The sequence below is a fragment of the Myotis brandtii genome, unplaced genomic scaffold, assembly GCF_000412655.1.
Source record: "Myotis brandtii unplaced genomic scaffold, ASM41265v1 scaffold18, whole genome shotgun sequence".
Taxonomy (NCBI): domain Eukaryota; kingdom Metazoa; phylum Chordata; class Mammalia; order Chiroptera; family Vespertilionidae; genus Myotis; species Myotis brandtii.
This window is the reverse complement of record NW_005356674.1, coordinates 8,181,829-8,204,898: the sequence shown is the minus strand read 5'-3', so window position 1 is coordinate 8,204,898 and position 23,070 is coordinate 8,181,829. Positions and strand designations below refer to the sequence as shown.

Below are 23,070 nucleotides of genomic sequence, written 5' to 3'. Positions count from 1 at the left end.
TTGTTTTTGTGATTAATCACTATGCTTTAATTATGTTCAATTTGTAACAATGAAAATACATCCTGCATATCAGATATTTACATTATAACTCATAACAGTAGCAAAATTACAGTTATGAAGTAGCAATGAAAATAATTTTATGGTTGGGGGTCACCACAACATGAGGAACTGTATTAAAGGGTCGCGGCATTAGGAAGGTTGAGAACCACTGCTATAATCTGAAAAGCATGGCTAGGAAAACATACTCATTGTTTTCGGCTACATACAAACTTAATGGTTTTTCCCCAAACTCTAGACCAGTGGTCGGCAAACTCATTAGTCAACAGAGCCAAATATCAACAGTACAACGATTGAAGTTTCTTTTGAGAGCCAAATTTTTTAAACTTAAACTATATAGGTAGGTTCATTGTTATTAACTTAATTAGGGTACTCCTAAGGCTTAGGAAGAGCCACACTCAAGGGGTCAAAGAGCCGCATGTGGCTCGAGAGCCGAAGTTTGCCGACCACTGCTCTAGACATACTTGACCATTTTGAGCCCACCATAAATTCTGTCAATTTCTTAGGAGGAAAAACAAAACCCATCTGAATCTATTGCTGTAATTGATTTGGCTTTGATTTTGGTTTTCAAGGCTTTGAGGATGTTTCTCAGGATGGCTGGACGCATTGAATTCTTCCTCTTATTATATTTTTATTGGGTCTAATTAGAAAAAGAGATGGAGATTGGTTTCTCAAAAGGAACAGTAAATATTAATTTTAAATATATTTTTTAAAACAAGGTGGGATAGAAAACACAGTATGTTTTTGCTGCTTTTGTAAAAAAAAACAAAACACCGAAAACACAGTATGTTTTTGCTGCTTTTGTAAAAAAAACAAAATTGAAATAAAGTCTGGCAGAGGGAAATGGATCTGTCCTTTGGCCATCTGTCATGGAATGACAACATGGACCATAGTTTAAAAGGAGGGAGAGTGCAGAGTAACTACTTCTTTTTTCTCTCTTTTCGCAAGTTGGTTTGCCAGGTGGACAAACATTGGGCTGGTGAGCTCAGGAGGACAGCCAGAGCGGGAGGCTGTGTGGCTAAGATGGGCTCCTCTTTGCTGCCAAGCAGAGTTCATTTCTTCACAGCTGATCAGGAGGGTTCTTAGTCTGAGCCAATGTGCATTAGAATTTGAAGTGAAAGATGACATATGCCTTTGCTAATGTCCAGAATCACCATGGTATTTGTAGAGTGAAATTTGTTTTTAACATCTGCCTTTTTGGCATATTTGTTTCTTTATGTTGATTGGCTGTGGATCAATATCTAGGTCAATCACAAGAGGAAATGGTTCTGGGAGCCATAGTGGTTTCAGGTTCCACAAGAGACATGCATGATGACACTTATTGAGCATCTGCTGTGTGCCAGGCTTTTTGAGTGTCATTTCATCCTCATAATCAGCTTATGAAGTTAGATACTATTTTTATTTCCATTTTAAAGGTGAGGAAGCTAAGACCCAGACGCTGAGGTATTTGTCAAGGTACCTAATGAGCTTACTTTCTGGAAGAGGAAAATGGGTCAAGCTGTTAAGAAGAATGAAACATTGGTGTGCAGGGGGGTTTTCAAAAAAGAGAAGATGCATTCTCTGTGGGTTTGAGTTCACTCTAGTCCAGAGTGTCTAGCTACCCACCAGGATGACTATAATGAACATTCTAGACACAAGAAATTCCTTGTACAATTTTGTGCTGGGTCTTCTTTGAAACTGCCCCCCGCTTTGTTTTTGTTTTAAAGAAATTGCAAAAGCTTGGTAATTTTTCAAGTACGGCAATGAAAATGGCAATTTACCATTCTTACGGCAAAATGACCGAGAGAATTTGCCCACTTCCATTCCCTGTCAGTATTGTGTGGGAAGAGTGGAAAAGCAAGCATTTCATTATACAGTATAATTTTAAAATACAGGCACTTTCTCTCCTCACAAATGCAATAACCATGTTTTTGCATCATGAGAAAAATACCCCACACTATTAAAATTAAACAATCAAAAAGTCCCACAACAGAACCTTTTCTTCAGGGAGTTTAGTAGAAACAAAACAAAATAAATCTTATGTGATTAATTTTTAATACAGACAGTTAAGATGATATTTTTCACGAAGTCTGCCAAAGTTCTGACAGCTGTAGATGCTGTTAAATGAAATGATTTCACTCTCCAAGAGGAAGTAAATGCCTAGTTAATGTGTTGTAAGTAGACCGCATTGAAAGAGGTGTAGATAAACTTTCTAGATTACTGTCAGTCCAGATCAAGTTCATTAGTGAGAATCACCATGAGATGACTACTCGAAACTTAGATATCAACTTTAATGTGTTTGAAAGGTGAACGTAAAGTTTTTGGCAAATAACTAGGTTTTAGGGTCTACAGCAAGACCAGGAAAAAGAATAAAACCATGCAAGCTTACATTCATTCATTCACACTTACTGAGCTTGTATTCTTTGTAAGGGACATGCTAGGAACTTTACGTCATGGGACACTGGTGGGCACAGGTTCAAGGTTCACCTGCGTATGGAGCCTGCTTTCCAGGCATCTACAGTTTAACTGAGAAAATAAGGCATCATATCATGGGAGTCTGGGAAAAGGAGGAATCACCTAAGGAAATGTCTCTGGACGAAGTAGCTTTTCATTTGGACCTGGTTTCTTTCGGGCAAACATAGGAATAATGCCCATGTGGAGGGAGGATTTTATTTGTCTTATAATGAAATGTTTTCTAGTGGAGTTTGGGTAATTTGAGAGCATCATTGACAGTCTAACTGGATTATTAATGAGTCATTCCCAAAGCTTGGTACAGTAACATTTCCTTGAGCCCTCTATCATTTTGACAAATTTCACTTAAATCTATGAAAAATTGTCTGATCCTTTCTTTTGAAAATTCTTATAAATGCCATTTCATTTTAGGATGGCAGGCCAAATCACACATCTAGTTATAAATTGTTCTTAATCCTAAGTGTGTTGAATTTAAAGTCAGTTACTTTGAAAACTGATTTCAAGAATGAATAGCCAAATGAGACACTTAGAATAAGTAGAGAGTCTGTACTTCCTTCTCTCTACTCTTTCTTTGGGACACAGAGTGATTTTTAACAGACAATATTATTGCATTTGCTCTGAATTCTAAATACAGTGAAGTTGTCCTTCAATTTTTTTTTCTGGGCAGTTTTCCTTAGAATAAGTTGCCAAAGATCTCAAAACATGATGGCTAAGAGAAGTCGGTTATTAAAATGTCACTGCTGATGTTTCATGAGTGTGGGTTTAATTCTAGGTCATTGATGGTTGTAGACATAAGTACAAAAATGCTTTGTGCTGATTAATTTTTCAGCTGTTGAATTGTCATTGTTCACACATCGAGCTAGTACAAGGTGTCAGTGATGTGTTTTTCATCACGAATGGGTTGAAGTCATTAGAGTCCAGGTCCCCTGGAATAATACCTTATATGGTACAGAGGACCAGGACATTTGCCAGCTCTGTCGACATTTTGGCCTGGGGTCAGGGGGTGGGACACACAGCGGAACTGCAGCTAATGGAGAGGGTGAAGCCCTGTTGGGAGGCGGGAAAATGCATACAATCGAAGCTGCCCTTGAAAATTTCTTTAATTGCCCATGAAATGTAATACCGTAGCATCTCTCTACCTGACCGATGCGTATTTTCCTTCAGGACTAGACCAAATTGGTGTGTCCAACAGTGAGCCCCGAGGGGAAGGAAGTTGATTGGGGTTTGTAGAGAGTGTTCCTTAGAATCACACCTAGGGGGCTGAGATGCTTGCACCCAGGGAGGTGTGTGTGGGAACTGAGACTGAGGAGACATCATCTCCACGCCTCCTGTCTCACATCCATTCTGGGACACATCTGCTGGCTGAGTAGAATAACTGGCACCGTTTTAAGTGGTAAATGTTCCTCCCGTTCAGTTAGATTTTTCTAAGATAAACATGTGTGATGTAGCTTCACTAGGCAAAGATGATTCTAAAGAGCTCCCAGCTCTCAAGAAACTTATCTACTAGGGGAATGTAAAGTCTATATGCAAATTATGTGGGTCTCCATTTTCACCTCTCATTTGGAATTTGCTCAAGGAGGGAGGAGGCGCCTCAGTTCCATCTGCTCTGGTCTGGAGGGGTGGGTAGATTTGAACAGAGCACAAGTGGTGAAACACTGTCCCTTGGGACGCTGGCCTAGGGGAGTCAGGAGCCTGGGAAAGTTGGCCATGGATGATGTGGGGCGACCGGAGCACGAGGTCTGGAGGGAAATGGGGAGAAGCATGGGGCCTGGATCCAGGAGTCCTCTGACAGGCGAGCTGAGGAGTTTGAACTCTATCCTAAAGGCACTGGGGAACCAGTCTCCGGTGTTTACCTATGCCGCCATCTTGGTCTCCAGCGGGTGTGATATTTCTAAAAAAATCTGTTTTGTTTTGTTTTGGAGGAGCATCCATTAGAGGTGCTGAGTTTTCAAACGCTTAAGGGGGGAAGAAATGCAAGTTGAGAAAACATGGCGATAGTTATGGTGAGAGATGATCAGTAATTAGAGTAGGTTGTAGTAAAAAGCCAAGGAAGACAGATGTGAGATATGTCATAAGAGAAAATACTGGATTTAATGTTTAGCTGGAAAGGGACAGCGTGGAGGAAGAAGACAAATCAAAATATGAGTCAGCTTTTGACTCCGAAAAACTGGGAGGATTAACTGGAAAGGGGCAGTGATGGGGAAGGGGATGTGTCTGATGGGTTTTCCCAAAAGCAGACCCTGATAGGATCCTTAAGGAAGTTCTCCCAAGAGGAATCAGTTAGGAGGGGAGACATAGATAGGGAAGGGGAGGAAGCCATCAGGGTGCAATGCCTCAGCCTGATACAGGGGGAAGTGGTGAGTCTACCTTGAGGCTGGGCAACTGGCCTCCACCCTTCTGCACCTGAGAGCCATTTGCCATGAGCTGCTCCAGACATGTCCAGGTCTAGGGCACATCCAGGTGAAGCAATTCCAATAGCCAAAGAAGACTTCAAGTCATGCAGAAGCTGAGGGACACACAGAGCCGGGAAGGGTGCTCGGAGGGGACCTGGGTGGAACACAGATAGCATCTACCACAGGAGAAGGGGAACAACATCAGTTTGGTTGTATCACGTTTGTGGCAGTTGCTGGTGGCAGGATGTCCACTGGGATGTGTTCGAAGGGCGGTTAGGAGCCAGGAGAGAAGTCTGAGCTGTGTGAGGCCACGGCAAGCCCAGGAGGACCGGCCCACTTTGGTGTTGCTTACTGAGCCCGGGTTTGCTATGCTAGATGCCTCTGGTGGTCTCAGAGATACAGTGGCTTGCCGAGAGCAGTGCTAATCAAGTGAGTTGCTCTGTCCCAAATTGACCGTCTGCTTGGAGTCTGAGAAGTCTTTCCTCTCGGACCGTGTCAGCAAGCCGAATGAGTCATCTCAGGCCACCCAGTGTCAAGCGATGCAGAGAGAGGCAGTTCGGTTGGCTTTTGGCTTTTATTTCCAGGAAAGCAAATCCCAGAGAGTGCTCAGCTTTACCGTTGGTCCCCCTCTTGAGGTCGGGAATCTGAACGCTTGAACACTGCCTTCATTCGAAGGCAGGGTCTGCAAGTTCAGGTGCCCCGAGGGCCAGGCGTCTCGAGGAGGGACTCTTGTGGATTGAAGAGCCAACGCTAACTCTGCCCTTTGTTGCCAAGTGTTGCCGAAACTTGAACTTTTTTCAAGAGCCAGAAATCTGGATTTTTAGGTGAAAACTGGTCTTTTTAAACCATTGCCTCACTTTTTCAAAATAACATTGTGTACCCCCGGCCCCACCCCGCTGGCTGCCATCTTGCAACCTTGAAGATTTCAGTTGCTCGTTTCCATGGAGTTGCTTCCCACTCTGAACTGCCGAGTCCCCCTTCTACCCACACACTCATCCGACTTCTCAGATGCTCTTGTTATTGGTTTTTATGTGTCTACCCTCCTACCTCCCCCTTGCTAAATCTTTCATCTTTGGATTCCGTTGCTTACTTAGAGTGCCAGGTGCTGAGTAGGTGTTACTCAATAGAATTTTTCTGACTTAAGTAGAATAATACCAGGCCCTGGAATTTTACTCCATTATTCATTAAAGGACCATACATTCATGGCAAGATGGATCTGTTTTGGGTTTACACATTTGCCAGTACCCAAAGTGCACCTTGATAATGTATTCACACAACATGAACCCAACTAGTGGAACACACACACACACTCACACGCACACACACAATCCTCTCATTGTCCAAATAACAGGGATTTTCCACAAGGGATATTATTTTTCAGTGTGTGTGTGTGTGTGTGTGTGTTTTCATTTTAAAAAACATCCAAAGGATGGCCTTCAAAGGGGTACGAATCTTTGGACCTTAAGTGGAGTACAAATGCATTACATCGCCTATGTGATAGCCCACATGATAACACGAACATTTTCTTTGGCATTTGAAAAGGGCAACACTGGGAAAGTACAAAATTATATCGGAACTAAAATGAAAATTCTCTTAAAAATTATCGTCGAGAGTGTCCTCTTTAAGTGGCCTTGTGGCTAATTTCTACCAATTACCTCGACTCTTGGGAGAATTCTGGGGCTTCTAGAAAGAGGTTTCATAATTAAACGAAATACACAGGGGGTGGTAGCGCCTACCGGGGTGTGCCCTAGAAAATGCTCACACGCGAGGCTGGGGTTCAGCCCTGGAGCGAGCTGATTGTTGGAATCACACATGGGGAAGAAAAGTAACGCTGGGCTTGGCAGTGATTGACATGTGTGACTGTGGTGGAGAAACCGCAGCAGCTGGTGTGTTCCCAGGGAGCAGAAATCGAGGAAGGTGGATTCAAAGTTCTTTTCTTAAATCAGAGCAGGGAATGTGAGGGTTTTGTTTAGCCGGGAGATTGTCATTTTGGATTCAGGTTCCCCACTCTTGGCTGGTGGCTGCCCCTCCTTGCTGGTGTGGCATCATCCTTCCATCAGTTTTCTCAGGCTTCCCGAGGTGTTGGGAGAACTTGATTAGCTCTCTGGACTGCCATCCTGCCCCCCGCAGGGCTGTCCAGCATCACTGGACTGCCTTAATGCATTCCCCCTATTTTCCCATCTCATGTGGAGTGACACCCTTTTCTGTGTTGAAGTTTCAGGATTCACTGTTAATTATTGTGTTTGCACTTTCCCATCAAATATGCCAGCGTAAAGCCACATTCTCCTGGGGGAAAGAGAGTGGTGTGTTTTTTTTCAATCCACACCCCTAAATGGCTTGCCTAGCTATTCTTTTTCTCTCTCTTCAAGGCATCCACCTTTATCCCAGTGGGAAGAGAGAGAGAGAGAGAGAGAGAGAGAGAGAGAGAGAAAGAGAGAGAGAGGTATTGTTTGCCTGAAAGCTCATTCCTCCCCTGCCCCAACCTGTCCTTGATTGTCTGTGTCTCTCCCCACGTTTGATTATTTATTTACTTATTTTGTTTCCTCAGAGAGAGAATTAGCAAACTAGTGATTTCAGGTCTTTCCCCAGAAGTGGTTTGGAATGGCAGAGAGCAGTGAGCAGGGACCCAAAACACAGAAGCACAAGCACAAAGTTTCTTTGAAATTTCCTGTTGATCTTAAAACTTATGCAAACACTACAATACTATGAAATGCCTGTATTTGTTTTATAGTAAAATAAATAAAAGCTCTCCCTGCTTCCACACATATACACGATCTTTAAATAAAATTGGACTCTCTGGGAAGATTGATTTCTGTGGCATTGCAGTTGGACTATAGGGACACTTACTGTTTTGAGGTCCACATGCACGCAGTGTAGGTAACGTAGTTGTAAATAATTTTACTAAAGTCTTAGACTTTTGTATTTACATGACTATCCCATATTAAATTTAGGAACCAAATTGTCTTACTTTAAGTATTCCTGCCAAATTCTTTTTTGTTTTTTCTCTTCCTTGTCAATCAGAGACAACTTAGGTTATGTGTGTTTTTCAAACTGAGAAAGATGTAATGGGTTTTACCAGGTGATCGGTCCTAGAAAAGACTAGTTCTAATTGAATTTTACATTTCTAGCTATGGGTGCAGCAGCAGGTGAGAAATAGCTTTGGATCCATCTCCGTACATTATGATGGTTTCAGTGTCTTGAGATTTTGATATAATCATTATCTCTATAATCTCTCTAGCTGTTTTCTATAATTTTTAAGTGGTTGAAAGATAGAACCATGTTACAAAGAGGTGATTGCTTTAAATATGATTTAGGGGAGTACATCATTTCATTTGCTTCCTATTCATCCATCACGAGTTGGAACTAAAAATGGCTACAAAGACTTTAAAAACCAAAATAGTAACTCGTATGCATACAACACCTGCTTTCTGAGGGTCTGAGAGCCCTTGGGCTTCGTTCCTTATGTGTTAAGTGTTACAATTTATTCTCACTATGTCCTACTGATGGTTGTTTTGGTTGTTAGTATTTGTTGAAAATATTATTGTGTGATCAGCAGAGGGTTAGACTTACTCTGTTTTGTAGCTGAAAAGTACCATTATCTTTATCCCCACATCCCATTTTATATCCTAGGAAAATTAGGCTGAAGAAGTTGTGGTATTAATGACTTCTCGGTGATGAAATCTGAGGTGGTGAGTGGGTATGGGCTTAAGTCCCATCTTTCAGCTCAGCTGAGGGCCTGGAGCATATTGGGGGTTCTCAGAGAATTCCCAGAATCCTCTGGGCCTTATGGCATCCCCAGCCCCCATGGCAGCCTATGGGACCACAGGCCTGGTTATTCCCCAGCTGGTTTCAGGACATAGGGCTGCCACTGCAAAGTATTTGGGGCTTCCCCAGATGTCTCCATTCAACAGGCTGACTGGGTCTTGTCAGTTTCTGCACTAAAACGGTCCTATGCAAATGATAGTTCTAAGGTCATTCGTGCATCATTTTCCCTCTGTTCCCTAAAGACGAAATCAAAATGTATTTATCAGGTGTCTTTGTCTTGTATCTTTTAAGGCCGTAGCCTTTGTTAGAGACGATGAGATGGCATAGTCCCTGCTCTAGGGAGGTTTATAACCTACCTGACTTGTTGAAATTTTCATTCTCAAACTTCTATAGTTCAAATCCCCTAAACTCTGTGAAGCAACCTGGATCTTACTCCGAACAAAAGCACACTTTTCTTGTAAAAGTCATTAATATGTTTGCAGGCACTTCCTAATATGATTTCTCATTTATGGTAATAGTCAAAATAACTACCATGTATTTATTGCTGTGGCTAGGGAGAGTTCTTGTTCATTGCTTCATGATATACATTAGGGTGAGAGTTAGGGTAGGATTTCTCAATGTATAGTTTTTAGTTACTGACATTTTGGGCTGGATAAGTTTTTGTGTGGGAGAGTGTGCGTTGTAGGACATTTAGCAGCATCCTGGCCTCTACCCACTAGATGCCTAGCAAACATCCCTTCTCCCCGCCTCTGCATTTTGACAATCAGAAATGTCTCCAGACATTACCAGCTGTCCCCTGACAGGCAAACTGCTCGCCCTTGAGAACCATGGGTTAGAGTTTGGACATGAGGAAGGAGTTCTAACTTTATTTTCTTTCAGATAACTGTCATTGCCAACAGCATTTATTACATTAACCTAACTGCCCCTGGATGAAATGCCACCTTTATTATAGGTCAGATTTCTATATATACCTCATCTATTCCAGATTCTTTATTGTTCCTTGATTTATTGATTGATTTTTGTCCTAATACCATGCTATGTTGATTACAATGGGTCTGCAGTGTATATTATCTAGTAGGGCACTATTCTTCTTTTTCAGGATTTGGCTATTTTTGCACATTGATTTTTTTCCATATAAAGTCTAAAGTGGTTTTTCCTCAGTTCCCAGTAAACCCTACTGAAATTATAATTATACCTACATACTAATTTAAGAAGAATTTCTAAGAGCATAGAAATTCAATATTTGTGTTTTCAAGAGTATAGAATTCAGTATTCATTGTCAGAAGTAAATTTCTGTTTTAGAGCATTGTGATCATTCTGAAAAGGCTATGTACTGTCTACACCAGTTGTTACCAACGTACCTTTGCTGAAGGAGAACTGAAGTTTCTATGTATATTGAAAAAGTAGAGAAATTATGCATTATTAATATTTAACATTCGTTGTGAAGGTGGTACCCCTGGCTGGTTGCAGATGTCAGAGGCTGCCTGTCTATAGGAAGCAGGAGGGGCCCTGCGGGAGGCCGGGTTCAGAGGAGTACTTTCAATCCAGAGCTCAGTGAAGTGTGTTTGTGGATCATTTTTTTGTAGTTTTAACTATATTAATCCCCATGCAGTATACATATGGCTTACAATTTTTCTGTAAATGTAAAATCCTCTCTCCTCTCTCTCTCTCTCTCTCTCTCTCTCTCTCTCGCTCTCGCTCTCTCTCTCAGGTAGCCACACTGACCTATCTCCAGCTGTTCATAAGAGCTTCGTTAGTGAGATTTAAAAAAAAAACACACAATGCTTACTTATTCAGATCAGACACAAGATGGCCAAATAAATTAGACTCATCTAGAAGACATTTTGAAATGTGGATATACTTCACTATTGTTAACCATGGGTCTCATTTCAAGTATATATTATGCCTTGAGATATTAGTTATTGATAATATGAACTTACTGTGATTATAATTTTTAAATATTGCTTATGTCATCTGTTTCTGATCTTTTCAAACTTCTTCTATATGTATTGTTTTATAACATAGGTAAAATGTCGGTATAGCAGTTAGTATTCAGAAGTTTTTACTGACAGGGTGTGTGATTTAGACTCATCTAGAAGACATTTTGAAATGTGGATATACTTCACTATTGTTAACCATGGGTCTCATTTCAAGTGTATATTATGCCTTGAGATATTAGTTATTGATAATATGAACTTACTGTGATTATAATTTTTAAATATTGCTTATGTCATCTGTTTTTGATCTTTTCAAACTTCTATATGTATTGTTTTATAACATAGGTAAAATGTTGGTATAGCAGTTAGTATTCAGAAGTTTTTACCGACAGGGTGTGTGACCAGAGAATTTGGAGACCACTGACCCATGAAGCTTCTGTGTCACACTGATGCTTCCAGAAACAGGTGGAGTCTTGCTACTCCAAGTATGGTTCATGCATCAGCAGGCATCACCTGGGAGCTCCTGAGAAATGCAGGTTCCCAGGCCTGCCCAGACCTGCTAAATCAGAATCTTCATCTTCACAAGATCCCAGGTGATGTCCGTGTTCATGTTAAAGTTTAAAAACAGAGTTAAGCTGTGTTTTTCTATTACATAGCTGCTAGCCTCATGTAGCTATTTACATTTAAATTAATTAAAATTAAGCAAAATTAAAAATTCAGTTCCTGGGTTGTACTTAGCCACATTTTAGGTGCCCGGTAGCAACATGTGGGTGGTGGCTACAGTATTGGACAGTGAAGATATAGAACATTTAAATCATCAGACTCAATTAGAGGGTGTAGGTAGGGAGAGCTAGGAAAGAAGGAAAGGATAATCAAATTTGAATTAGAACATGCATGTGCATTAAATGTAGATAGAGAAGACACTTCCTGTCACTCAACTGGACATGGCCCATGAGAGAGTCTTAGGAAAAGCGTTCATGTGTGGAGCTCTTACTGTTATTTTGTTTGCCGATTATTGACTTTCATGAATCAAAAAATATCAGGCAGCCCTGCTTTTATTCAGTGCTATGTCTGTGATACGGTATTATTTATGCACAAATACTAAAATATTAGTCCTTTCCATATCTTTCAAAGTAAATGAGGAGCCTTACAGGATTCCAGAGAAAGCAAGGGTTTGCCCCAAATCTCCTTCCTTCTGGTTCTCTTTTCTGTAGTTCAGTTTGGTGGAGGTTGAAATTCTTTCACAGGTACATCCTACAGTGTGTTTGTGGATCATTCATAATGCCGCGACCCTTTAATACAGTTCCTCATGTTGTGATGACCCCCAATTTCATTGTTACAAATTGAACATAATTAAAGCATAGTGATTAATCACAAAAACAATATGTAATTATATATGTGTTTTCCAATGGTCTTAGGCGACCCCTGTGAAAGGGTTGTTCGACCCCCAAAGGGGTCGCGACCCCCAGGTTGAGAACCACTGTCCTACAGGGACCACCGGGGTAAGGCTGGTTTGTTTTCCTCTTGCCTTTTAAGGTTAATGGTGAACCTATTGTGCTGTGCTAGTCACTGATGCTTTTACCTACCAGGGGGCCTGTGAGACAGGATGTGGCAACATTTTCTCTAGAATCAATAGCAGTCAGATCTGGATAGTTAGGTGCCCATGGTGACTTGCACCCACTTGGCAGTGCTCAAGAGAGTGTTTGGTTCGGTATCATTTGCACACCTTCCCCCATCAATTCCAGAATGTTCTCGGTGATACCAAGCCCTTACCAACAGAAGTGGTGAATGTCTGTTGGTGAATGAGGAAGGGAAAATTAGAAGAAAAGGCAATGGGTTAATTCTCCTCCTTCCTACTTTAGGACTCCCCTGGTGAACTCTATAGTTAGGTGCCTTATTTAAAGACTTAGTAGGATTTGTTTACTCGGCTATATTTTCTTCATGCATTTCCTAAACTTCATTATTAAGGGTAACTTTTGGTCGCAGCAGCCTCATTTTTATTTTTATTTTTATTTTTTTGGTAGATTTGGTTCATTTTCAAAAGAGGAGGTCATAAAAATTACCTGAAATCTTTTCCTCATTGTTCTGAGAGCATCTTTTGGACGAGCTGTTTATTCCCCTCCCTCCCTCCATATCACAACCACCACCAAATTGCAGAGACAAGAAATAGCTAAAATCTCTTATTCATCCACTCCCTCTACAACAACCTTAGCTCAGCTCTCGTTTCTGCTCTCTTAAAATATTCTTCCCCTCTTCCTACATTGTACATAGTGCTGCTTTAATCTCCCTAAAATCCGTATTTTAGTATCTTTTATTTCAGACCATCCGTGACTTTCCTTGACCTCAAAATGAAGTGCAATCCCATCCTGTAGCAACACCGCCCAACCTTTCTTTCCAACCTCGTTTCTTACTTTTCTGCTCTACGTACTGCAGAGCCTCAATCTCAGATTCATCCTAACAACAAATTCGTCCATACATTCACTAGGCTGATGTTTACGGATGCAACTGAACTATAATAAACAACCCTTTATGTGTTGTTTTTTTAAAGTGACCTACTTATTTTTTCCATCATATAACTCATGCTACCTCTAGATCCTTACTGATTTCTGTTCTTGGTGCCTTTTATCCATTGTCCCATCACTAATTTCTACCCAGCTTCAGAGTCTCAGCTTATATGCTACTTGTTTTTTTTTTTTAAATACTGATCCCTGACAGTGGAAATAACTGAACTCTCCTTGCATTTTTGTTTATGTAGCCTTCCTCTTTCCTTAGAGTACAAGTTTCTTAAGGGCAGAATCTAACTCAATGCCTTATGTATGGCACATATGGTCAGTGGTCAAGAAGGTGATGAAAAGATGAATAAATAAATGAATAGATGTTTTTATTGTTACTGGTTTTACATAAGCGAATGAAATTAGAAAAAGGCTTCTTTTTCTTTCAATGACAAATCTTTTTTCAGATCTTTTCTAATTTCTGTTCCCCACCCCCATCTTTCTCCTTAAGAAAAAATGAAAGCCATTATGATCATTATACTTGAGCCTGGTGTTGCCTTGGGGGAATATCTTAAAATTTCTTCCTGTTTCCCAGAGAGAGAGAGAATTTGTTTCTGTAATTTAGTAATATTTTTATTCTAGTTGGAGAAGTGCCTAGTAATCTAAATTTGTGTTTGTTACCCTTTTCTTTCTGATTATTCCTAAATGAAACAAAAGTAGTCTTATTGATGAACTGCACATTCTCTCTCCTTTCTTTTCATAACTCAAGTTCAAACTCTGCTTCGTGTCCTGGGAAAAAGAAGATGTTTAAACTCATGGTCTTTGAAGCGATCTAAGGGCTTTCTGAGTTGCAGTGAGATCTCTTACATGTTTATTATTTAAAAGTAGTGTTATGAAGTTTTTATTCGCATGTTTATTATTTAAAAGTATAGTTTACAATAATTTTTCCACAGGCATTTGTTTTTTAGTCGCCTGATCTCAGATCTGCCACGAGACCAAAATGGGTGTTCAACTTACGGCTTGGCATTTCGTCAGAATAATGTGAGGGTTAACCCTTTTGCCTGCGATAATTTTAAATATTAAAGCACTCATACGTATTACAGTCTTTGCCTGCAGACATGTTCTTGGCTTAATAAATGGTTATGACACAGCCACTGTGACTGCAGACAGGGGGCTGTGTACATGTACTGGCCATGGTCTGGTTGGATTTGGGGGGGGGGGGGGGGCACCAGGGAGAAAAACCTGCTGAGTCATTCCAAGGAATGAAATATCTGGGTTGGGTTTAAGGGTTAGTAATTCTGATTATGATACAAATAGATAATCTGTTCCTTCTTATCTCTTCCCTGACATGCAGCCTCCTGTGACTCATATTGTAGCTTTGTGCATGTAACCCAGAAGCCAGAGACTGGTGGCTCAGAGGTCAAATTCAATCTCAAACATCTTGGCCTACATTACTTTGTTTGGAGCCAAAATTTAATAGTTATGGCTAACATTAAAGCACAGTTTGATGACTTATTTTTAAAAAAATTAGATTTGGCAACCCTGCTCTGGAATTCCTAGTCACAACTGAGATAGAAACTGCCCAAGTTTGTGATGGTTGTCCCTCCAATACCGTAGTGACGTGGCACCTGCCATTTAGCATCGCTGCTGCACTGTGACTTGCCTCATGGTGGGGCCCAGTGCGTCTGCAGCCACATTGCTCTCAGACACGGGAATGTGGCAGGGCACCTGGCATGACTGTGTTGGAAGACAAATAGGAGGGAGCATCTTCCTGGGTGCACACAAAGACCATTTCTGTATCTTTTATTGAGAACAAAGTGTCTAGTATGTGTTCTCATAAAAAACTCCTTTCACGCATTGTTTATGGACCTTCACGTTCACCTTCCTCGGTTGACCTTCTGACCCGCTGCCTGGGGAGAGTTGTAATGCGAGGTCTCCGAGCACAGCTCTGAGTCTGCGCACAGTTTTTATGACCGTTGATGTTTGTGTGTGAGTAGTCAGGTCAGTGTGGCACAGAGTAGGTGGTCTTTATTGTGGTCTTAAAACGACTCTGACTCCTGTGGCCAGGGGTGTTGACCTCTAAGGTACTTTAGCACACGGGCTATTTGCCCTCCTGCCCTGCCCTTAGGAAAGGTGTGTGCACAGATGCGCAGTGTCTGGATCTGCTTTTATGTGTCTGTTTGACAGGCGTTTGTTTAAATTTCCTACTTGCCCACATTCAGTTTTTTGGCCCAAGTCCTATTTATAAGGTGTCAAACAAACGAGGACTGTTGGGGATGATGAAAATGTTCTGGAAACAGATAGTGGCAATGCTTGCACAACAATGTGAATCTACTTCATGACACTGAATTGCACGCTTCGAAATGGTTAAGACAGTAAATGTTTTGTATATTTTTTGCCACAAAAAATTGAAAATAAGTGGGAAGTATTTGTGAGTTTTTTTGACCAAAAGAGACATGGATGGAGAAAGGTATCTTATGTTTCCTTTATCTCTGCTCCTTTTTCGTGGAGGTTTGTCTTCTTCATGTCTGCATACCGGTCTCTACAGGACATTCTTTTTGTGTTTTCTCTTTTTCATGACTTGTTTGGTTATCTGCCAAGGAAAATCAGAGTGGCAGTGACAGTGGCCGTAACCACAAACAGTTCTTCACTTTGCACATGAGAATCACGGGGGAGTTTCCAAGGCCTCTTTGCCTAAGACGTACCTTGTACCACTTACGTCAGAATTTGTGAGAACTCCCTACGATCCCGAGGTTGGCGCAGCCAGGCCTGAGAATGCCTGTCCTGTGGGAAACCCTGTATGATTCACAGAGCCCAGGGTTTGCTTGTTGGGTTGTTCCGGTGCCTAAAGTTGGGGCACATCACAGGAGATTACTCTTTCCTCCCCCAGACCCAGTTACTTCCGTCCTTGACCTCATGGGATTTGAGGGGTGTCATTGGATAATTATAGTCAGGCAGGGGGTGTAGGTATTGTTTAAGACTAGAGACACTAACTCAGAGAAGAAATGCTACCGAACCAAAGCAAACACACAAATCCCCACAGTGTATGATGGCTTCCCTTCCTTCGTTTTTCAAAATAAATTCTATTTGGGGATAATTTTAGATTTAACAGAAAAGTTATAAAGAAATTATAGAGAAGTCCCATATGCCCTTCACTGAGTTTCCCCATCATCAATATTTTACATTGCCATGATACAGTTGTCAAAACTAAGAGATGGATATGGGTACATTACTGTTAACTAAATTGTGGGTTTTATTTGCATTTCATCAGTTTTTTCTATTAATATTCTCTTTCAGTTCCCGGATACCAGGCAGGGCACTGTCCTGCAGCAATTGTCATGTTGGGATGGCTTTTTTCAATGTGATGGGCTCTGGTGTCTCAGCTGCTTCTCCAGTGTCTGAAGCAGTCAGGGCCACTGTGGTTTTGTGCCTGGTTAACAACACATTGCTACACTCTAAGCATTTGAATTCATTTTGTTTTACTCTTTCTTAGCTTTCAGGACATCGCATCTCTGCTCAATAATACCCTTTTATTCCCTCTTCCTTTCAGAAAATCCCTGTATACCTGTGAGGGCCCTAAGATGAGGGATGGGTCAGAGCTCTTTTTAGTTCAGGTTAGCCCCAGCCGTTTCTGGGAAATGACCCAGCAGCATGAAGATGACTTCTTTTCAAGGAGCCAGACTCTTCTGAACCAGAGCCACAGATTAATTTGATCAGTGGCCCATTGAACAGGTTACTCAGACATTAAATGTGAACAGATTTCCTCATACCTGTTTCCATAGGGTGAATTAAGTCCAATTTCCTTCTTGAGATTTCTAAAAGATAAGTAAATTAAAGAGAAGATTATAAATTTGTTAATTGAAGCAATTGACAGGGTGGCTCATAGCCTCTTTCTTGAAATGCATTCTTGATTTGACTTCCAGGATAGTACGGTCTCTTGGTTTCTTTCCATCCTCCCCGGATACTCTTTCTGTCTCCTTTGGTGCTTTCTCCCCTTTTCTCTCCAACCTCATCATAGTCCCAAAGCTCGTCCCTAAGTGCTCTCTCTTTACATTAATTGAGATCTCATCTAGTTTCACGCTTTAAATATCATCTGGAAGCTGATAACCCTTAATTTACATCTCTAGCCCTATCTCCTGAAGTACAGACTCAAATGTGTACTAAACTGTCTACGGACATATCTACTTGGATATCTGCTCGATATGTCAAATTCAGCACATCTGAAAACGTAATTCTTGATCTTCCCTCAAGCCTGCGCCACCCACAGCCTTCCCGATCATAGTGGTGGCAACTTCATCCATTCTCCCAGTTGCCAAGGAAGAAACCCTTAGAGTCATCTTCACCTGCTTTCTTCCTTCACACCCCACAACTTGTCCATAAGGAAGTTTTGAGGGTTCTACCTTGAAAATATACCCAGAATCCACTTCTCACCTCTGCTACACTCTCATCAGCTCACTTGGAGCTGCCATCTTCCGGGGGACGTCCACTTCTCTGTGCCAGAGTGGTCCTTGCTCTCAGTGGCACAGAACACTCATGGCTGGCCAGCGGCTGCTCTCAGGTGTCTGACTGGATCTTGTGGTCCAGGGCCTACACCTGGCCACTAAGTGGGAGGCAGGCCTGTTCTGAGCCCGAAGCTGCAATATCTTCCTCCCCAGCAACTGTTACTAGTTTTCTATGCTCTGTAATAAATTACCACAAACTTGGTGGCTCAAAACAACATACATTTATGATCTCACACTTTCTGTTGCTTATCTGTGTTCTCATCTGGCTGCATTCTAGGTGTTGGCTGAGTCTGTGTCCTCATCAGAGGCTCGACCAGGAAAAGACCTGTTTCCAAGCTCCCTCAGGTTGTTGGTGGAATTGATCTCCTTGCAGTTGTAGGACTGAGATCCCTGTTTCTCGCTGACTGTTGTCCAGGGGCTGCCCACAGCTCCTTGCCACATGCCCTCTCCCAGCACGGCAGCTTACCTCTTCAGAGCCAGCAAGGGGAGTCTCTAGCTCCAGTCTTACCGCGTAATGTAACCATGGGCGTGACATCCCATCCCCTTTGCCGTGTTCTGCTGATTGGAAGCAAGTCCCAGGTCCTGCCCTCACTCAATGGGAAGAATTACACAAAGCCTTGAACTCCAGGAGGTGGAGATCACTTGGGGGTCACCTTAGGGTAGGTTCACCACAATAACCATTACTACCAACTCCCAGTGCTGAGGGGCCTAGAAACTCCCTCAGGCAGCCCCACAGGGAGTCCTTTGCCTGTGTATTTGATACTGTTTTTCATAGGGTTCGTGACAGGGGGAGGATTTCTGTGTGACTGTGCCCGCAACCGGCTCTGGCTCAGCACCTTCCCAGAGTGCTGACTTCGAAGGCTCGGGCAACCAATACCTGTCCTCAGAGGATTTGGGAGTCTTTGCCACCTCTTCTCCCCTTCACTCTTCCGTGTTACTATCCTTTCATTACAGATTGTGGAGATCATTCCTAAAGGCAAGGGGAGACTTAATAATTGCTCATCTTTTCCTCCAATATGCATTCGATTTGCTTTACCAAGAGACTATAGACCGAGATGTGGTTTTTTATGTTTCACCTAGAAAATTTGTAATAATGCTGATTTTTGTTGATCTTTGATACTTCTTCCAGTTCAGTAGCTGAGTTAATTATCTGACAGAATGAACCAGAGCTGTGTTTTTTTTTTTGCATAGAACCTCTTGTTCCAGAAGCAGAGATGGTAGTTATTAGATCCTGAACTAAAGATGATCTCCTCCGAATCTGGGTGTGAATTGCTTAGAGCCAGACTCTTCTGGCCTCCCTTCATTGTATGGGTGTTTAACCAAGTAAATACAGTGTTGACTTGATGATTACTATTTTTCAGCCTAAATCATTTTGAATCTCAATGGTATTTATAAATAACCTCATACAGTCTGACATTAGTCTTCATGTGACAGAGCAGCTGGGGTTTCACATCTGAGAACGCTCCTCCTCCTCCCACGCCTATCTTTGTTGTCTGAGACCCACACAAAACATATGACAGTATGTCATGACCAAGTCTTCTCTTTCAAAAGTCTGGAATCTTCTGTCTGTAGTTTTTCATATGTCTTTTGTTAGTGGAGGGGGAAGGGGAATAAAAAGGTAGGGGGGGAATGAGAACATGAGTCTAATCTCTGATGAAATTTTTAGACAAGAAGGGTAGGGTGCAGAATTGGCTTATTCTTTTGGTTTAGCTCATCCCAGTTTGAGCAGTTTGGAATCATTGTATTCTTTTATATTTCAAAAGTTTGCGCCTCAGTCCCTACTCGTGAAAGGGTATGTTAGAAGGAACAATAAAGTCAAAATATGCTGTTGATACTTGCTTACCCAATCACAGTTACACACCTGGGGAAAACCAAATCCTCTTTAATATTTTCACTTTTGAGTTTCATGTAAATCATGCCCAGATGGTTAATAGTAGCATAAATTGCTTGTTTGATATATAAGAATCTTAGGAATTCTTTTTTAAAAATTATTATAGCAAATATTCCTGGGGAAACTATTTTGGTGGCGTGCATTGTGACAGTGCCCACTTTTAAAGAATTTTCTGGCTACACCTGCACTCACAGGGGCTGGCATGGGTCCCTCTTTGGTGGAGCTCCTAGTAAGTGGGCTTGTCATCCCCTCGGAGGAGAGTGGCTGTGCTTGTGGTGTGAGTCCTGGACAGAGCCCAGGCTTCGTCTTCAAGTCCCGCTCCCCATGAAGAAAGAGCATGTTCTGTCCCTTAGCAACAGTCCCACTTCCTGTTGGAGGAATCACCTTCAATTCTGGCAGCCATGTGGCTTCCAGGGGTTCCTCAGACCCAAGTTAGTGTCCTACAGAAGCCCTGAAAGGAATGGCTGCAGCGGCGGAATGTCCTGGTGACCACTTGCCTCTGGTTCTCCTGCATGTGCATAGCATTGTGTCCGTGCATGTCCATCTGGTGGGAAAGGGGGAGGCAGCCCCACCGCCTGTGTGGGGCAGGGGCAGTGGCGCCCTGCACATCTCTGCTCTGACCCGAAGGCTGCAGGTGTTTACCTCAGCCCTCCACTCTTTTCCCAGAAGTTCTTCTCTCATTGCCTTACAGTCTTTTCTTACTGCATCTTTAATTTTGATAGATTTTGCCAGATTGTCTTCTGTGGGGATTGAGCCATTTAAAGTCTTGTAAGTGATGGATATGTGAATGTATTCTCTTCAGAAAAAAGTAAAAAAAAATTAGGGATACAGCTAATGTATTAAACATACATTACTGGAGTGTGTGTTTGTGTGTGTGTGTGTGTGTGTGTGTGTGTGTAGGGCGTGTGTTGTTTAATGTGTAACCCATATTGTGCTAACCCGTTCATTCTAGAATGATGTCTTTTTACTGATGATTTGTGTGGGAGGTTTTTTGCATGATGTAGCTCTCTCTATATGATTCGAGTTGTTTACCATAAATTATTTTTCAGCACTGCCTTTTTGGCATTTGCTTTCAGAAAATAATTTTGGGTTTTATTAAACACCTCCATTTTGTTAATACTGTGCAAAATTGTAATCGTTGCCTATGTGTTTTCCCCTCTCTCTTCAGATCTCAGAAATCTGATCTGTACAATGAAGGCTACGTCTTGGAATTAGATTGCTGTTCCTCCTTAGTTCACCTGACAGACCAAAAAATCATCCCAGAGTTCGTTGAAAAGGTGAGCCCTGCAGTGAGGATGCCATCGAACAGGTTCTCCCCTGAGGGAACAGGCAGGGGCTGGCTTGGGGCAGGTCAGCCATACTCCACGGGCTGGGCCTTTGAGCAGCCCCTCCCCACATGGCTCAGGCTGAAGTTGACTCTGGAACAATGTGGCTCCTCCCCTGCCCCCAGCCTGGCAGGACCCTGGACCCTGTCTTTTAAGGCTGGAGTGATGTTAACAGCTGACAGGCCTAGGGCCCCACTGCCAGGACTCCCCTCAAATCCTCAAGGTGGTGTGACCCTCCCAGATCCCATATTCCCCTCGTCTGTGGGTCTTCATTGCCACCAGCCCTTTCCCTTCCTGGAGGGGGAGCACAGCAGAGTCCTGTGGCCACTGGTATGCAGTCGTACCAGGGAAAATTGCCTACTTGTGGGGGATTCCGTCTCTGCCCAGAAATGTGTCTGGTTTTGAACGCCTCTTCATGCCATGTGAGGTTTGCCGCCTAATTGCAGGGTCCACTTGATTTTAATATGATGACGTTGACTGCAGAAGGAATGCCCTTGCCCAAACGGGCCTCAGTTCATTGCTTAATGCTTATCTTGTTGTCCCTTCCCCAGTCTTCCGCAAGCATTGACAATTCCACACCCTGTAGAGGTGATATGATTTGTTTGAGATCCAATCAGTCAACTAGGGAATTCATCAATAACTATGTTGGCCATTTCTAACTTTGGGCTGGAAATAGTCCTAGGTGCTGGGATACAGGGACCCAAATAGGTGTGGCCCCTGCCCTGCTGTTCTCACAACAAGCCACATGGTGTGGTCTGGGCATCAGGAGGTACCTGAGCTGAGACAGAAGGATGAGAGGGGTTATCTGGTGATGGGGCTGGGCAGCCTGGGGAGCCCTCCAAACAGAGGAAGCAACATGTGTGAGGGCCTGAGGCAGGAGGGAGCCGAGGGGCATCCAAAGACGAGAGGCCCTTGGGGAAGACAGGGAATGTGTGTCAGGGGTGGGAGAAGGGGCCAGGACTGGGCTGTAAAAGCTGTGGGAGGCTGTTGAGAGGAATGTTGCAGCAGAGTGAAATAATTAGATTGTCCCTTTAAACACCGGTGATTCCTGTTGTTGTTCCCTTCCTGCCTCCCTCCCTCCCTTCAACCTTTATTGAGTGTTCAGGGTTTACAAGGCCGGTGGAATAACCACTCACGTATGGGGGTGGGGGTGGGGGGAAGGCCGGCCTAGACTGTAGACTAGGAATCAGATGATCTCTCAGGTCAAAATTTCCGGTAATTTTACTCTGGTAAAATTCAGATTATTACTTAAGAAGTGGGGGGAAAGCCATTTGTGTTCACCCATGCATAAGCCTGAGAACACAAGTGTTTGTGGAACTCATGTAGCTGTCTATATAAATAGGGCCATCTTCTCTGGATGGCTGCAAGTAAAATGTCCTAATAAACTTGGGCAGGGACATCTGAGAGGAGGAAAAATAGTTTTAGACTTGGTTTTGTAATTAAGACTCAGATGCTGAGAATAGTTGAGGGTAAGTGGGAAAAAGAGGCATGAGGCTCTGGCCACGCCGTCATATATGCTCTTCTAAAAACATGGGATTTAGTGTTTTTGTCTTAACCAAACCTGATCATTGCGTGGCTGACCCGTTGCATGTACCCATATCAGGTCTTACGGAGACGCCGGCCTGATTAGCAGGCACTCGATGCTGTGTATCTGTAGCGTCTGAAGTGTAGATGGACATCCATCCAGCAGAGGAGGAGATAACCTCAGAGTTATGGTTTGAAGGACAAGCCAGTGTTTATTGAAAACGTTTACTCATATCCTACCACTCTGTTCCCCCCACACACACTGGTTGTGTGTGTGTACACTCGATGCTGTGTATCTGTAGCGTCTGAAGTGTAGATGGACATCCATCCAGCAGAGGAGGAGATAACCTCAGAGTTATGGTTTGTGTCTGTGTCGTGTAAAATTAGCTGAAGATGCCATAATTTACAGCCCCTCTCCATCAAATAAGCCAGTGTTTATTGAAAACGTTTACTCTTATCCCACCACTCTATTCCCCCCGCACACACTGGTTGTGTGTGTGTGAGTGTGTGTGCATCAGGATCTGATGGTTCGTTTCATAATTAGTTAAGTCAGTCATTGACACTAGCTCATTCATTCTACATTTATTTTCAGCATTTTAAAAATTATACACTTTAAACTTTTTTATTGATTTGAGAGACAGAGAGAAACAATGGCTTGTTGTTCCACTTGTTGATGCATTCATTGGTTGCTTCTTGTATGTGCCTTGACCGGAGATGGAACCTGAAACCTTGG

The 23,070-nt window shown here is 42.5% G+C and overlaps 1 protein-coding gene across 1 annotated transcript in view; it reads left to right on the top strand.

Moving 5' to 3' along the window:
* Positions 1-23,070, top strand: part of RFTN1 (raftlin, lipid raft linker 1) — a 180,604-nt gene that overhangs the window by 71,247 nt on the left and 86,287 nt on the right. Inside the window, exon 4 of the mRNA XM_005863630.2 lies at positions 20,657-20,765. Within this exon, the coding sequence (XP_005863692.1) occupies positions 20,657-20,765 (109 nt within the window). The remainder of the gene's footprint in view (positions 1-20,656; positions 20,766-23,070) is intronic.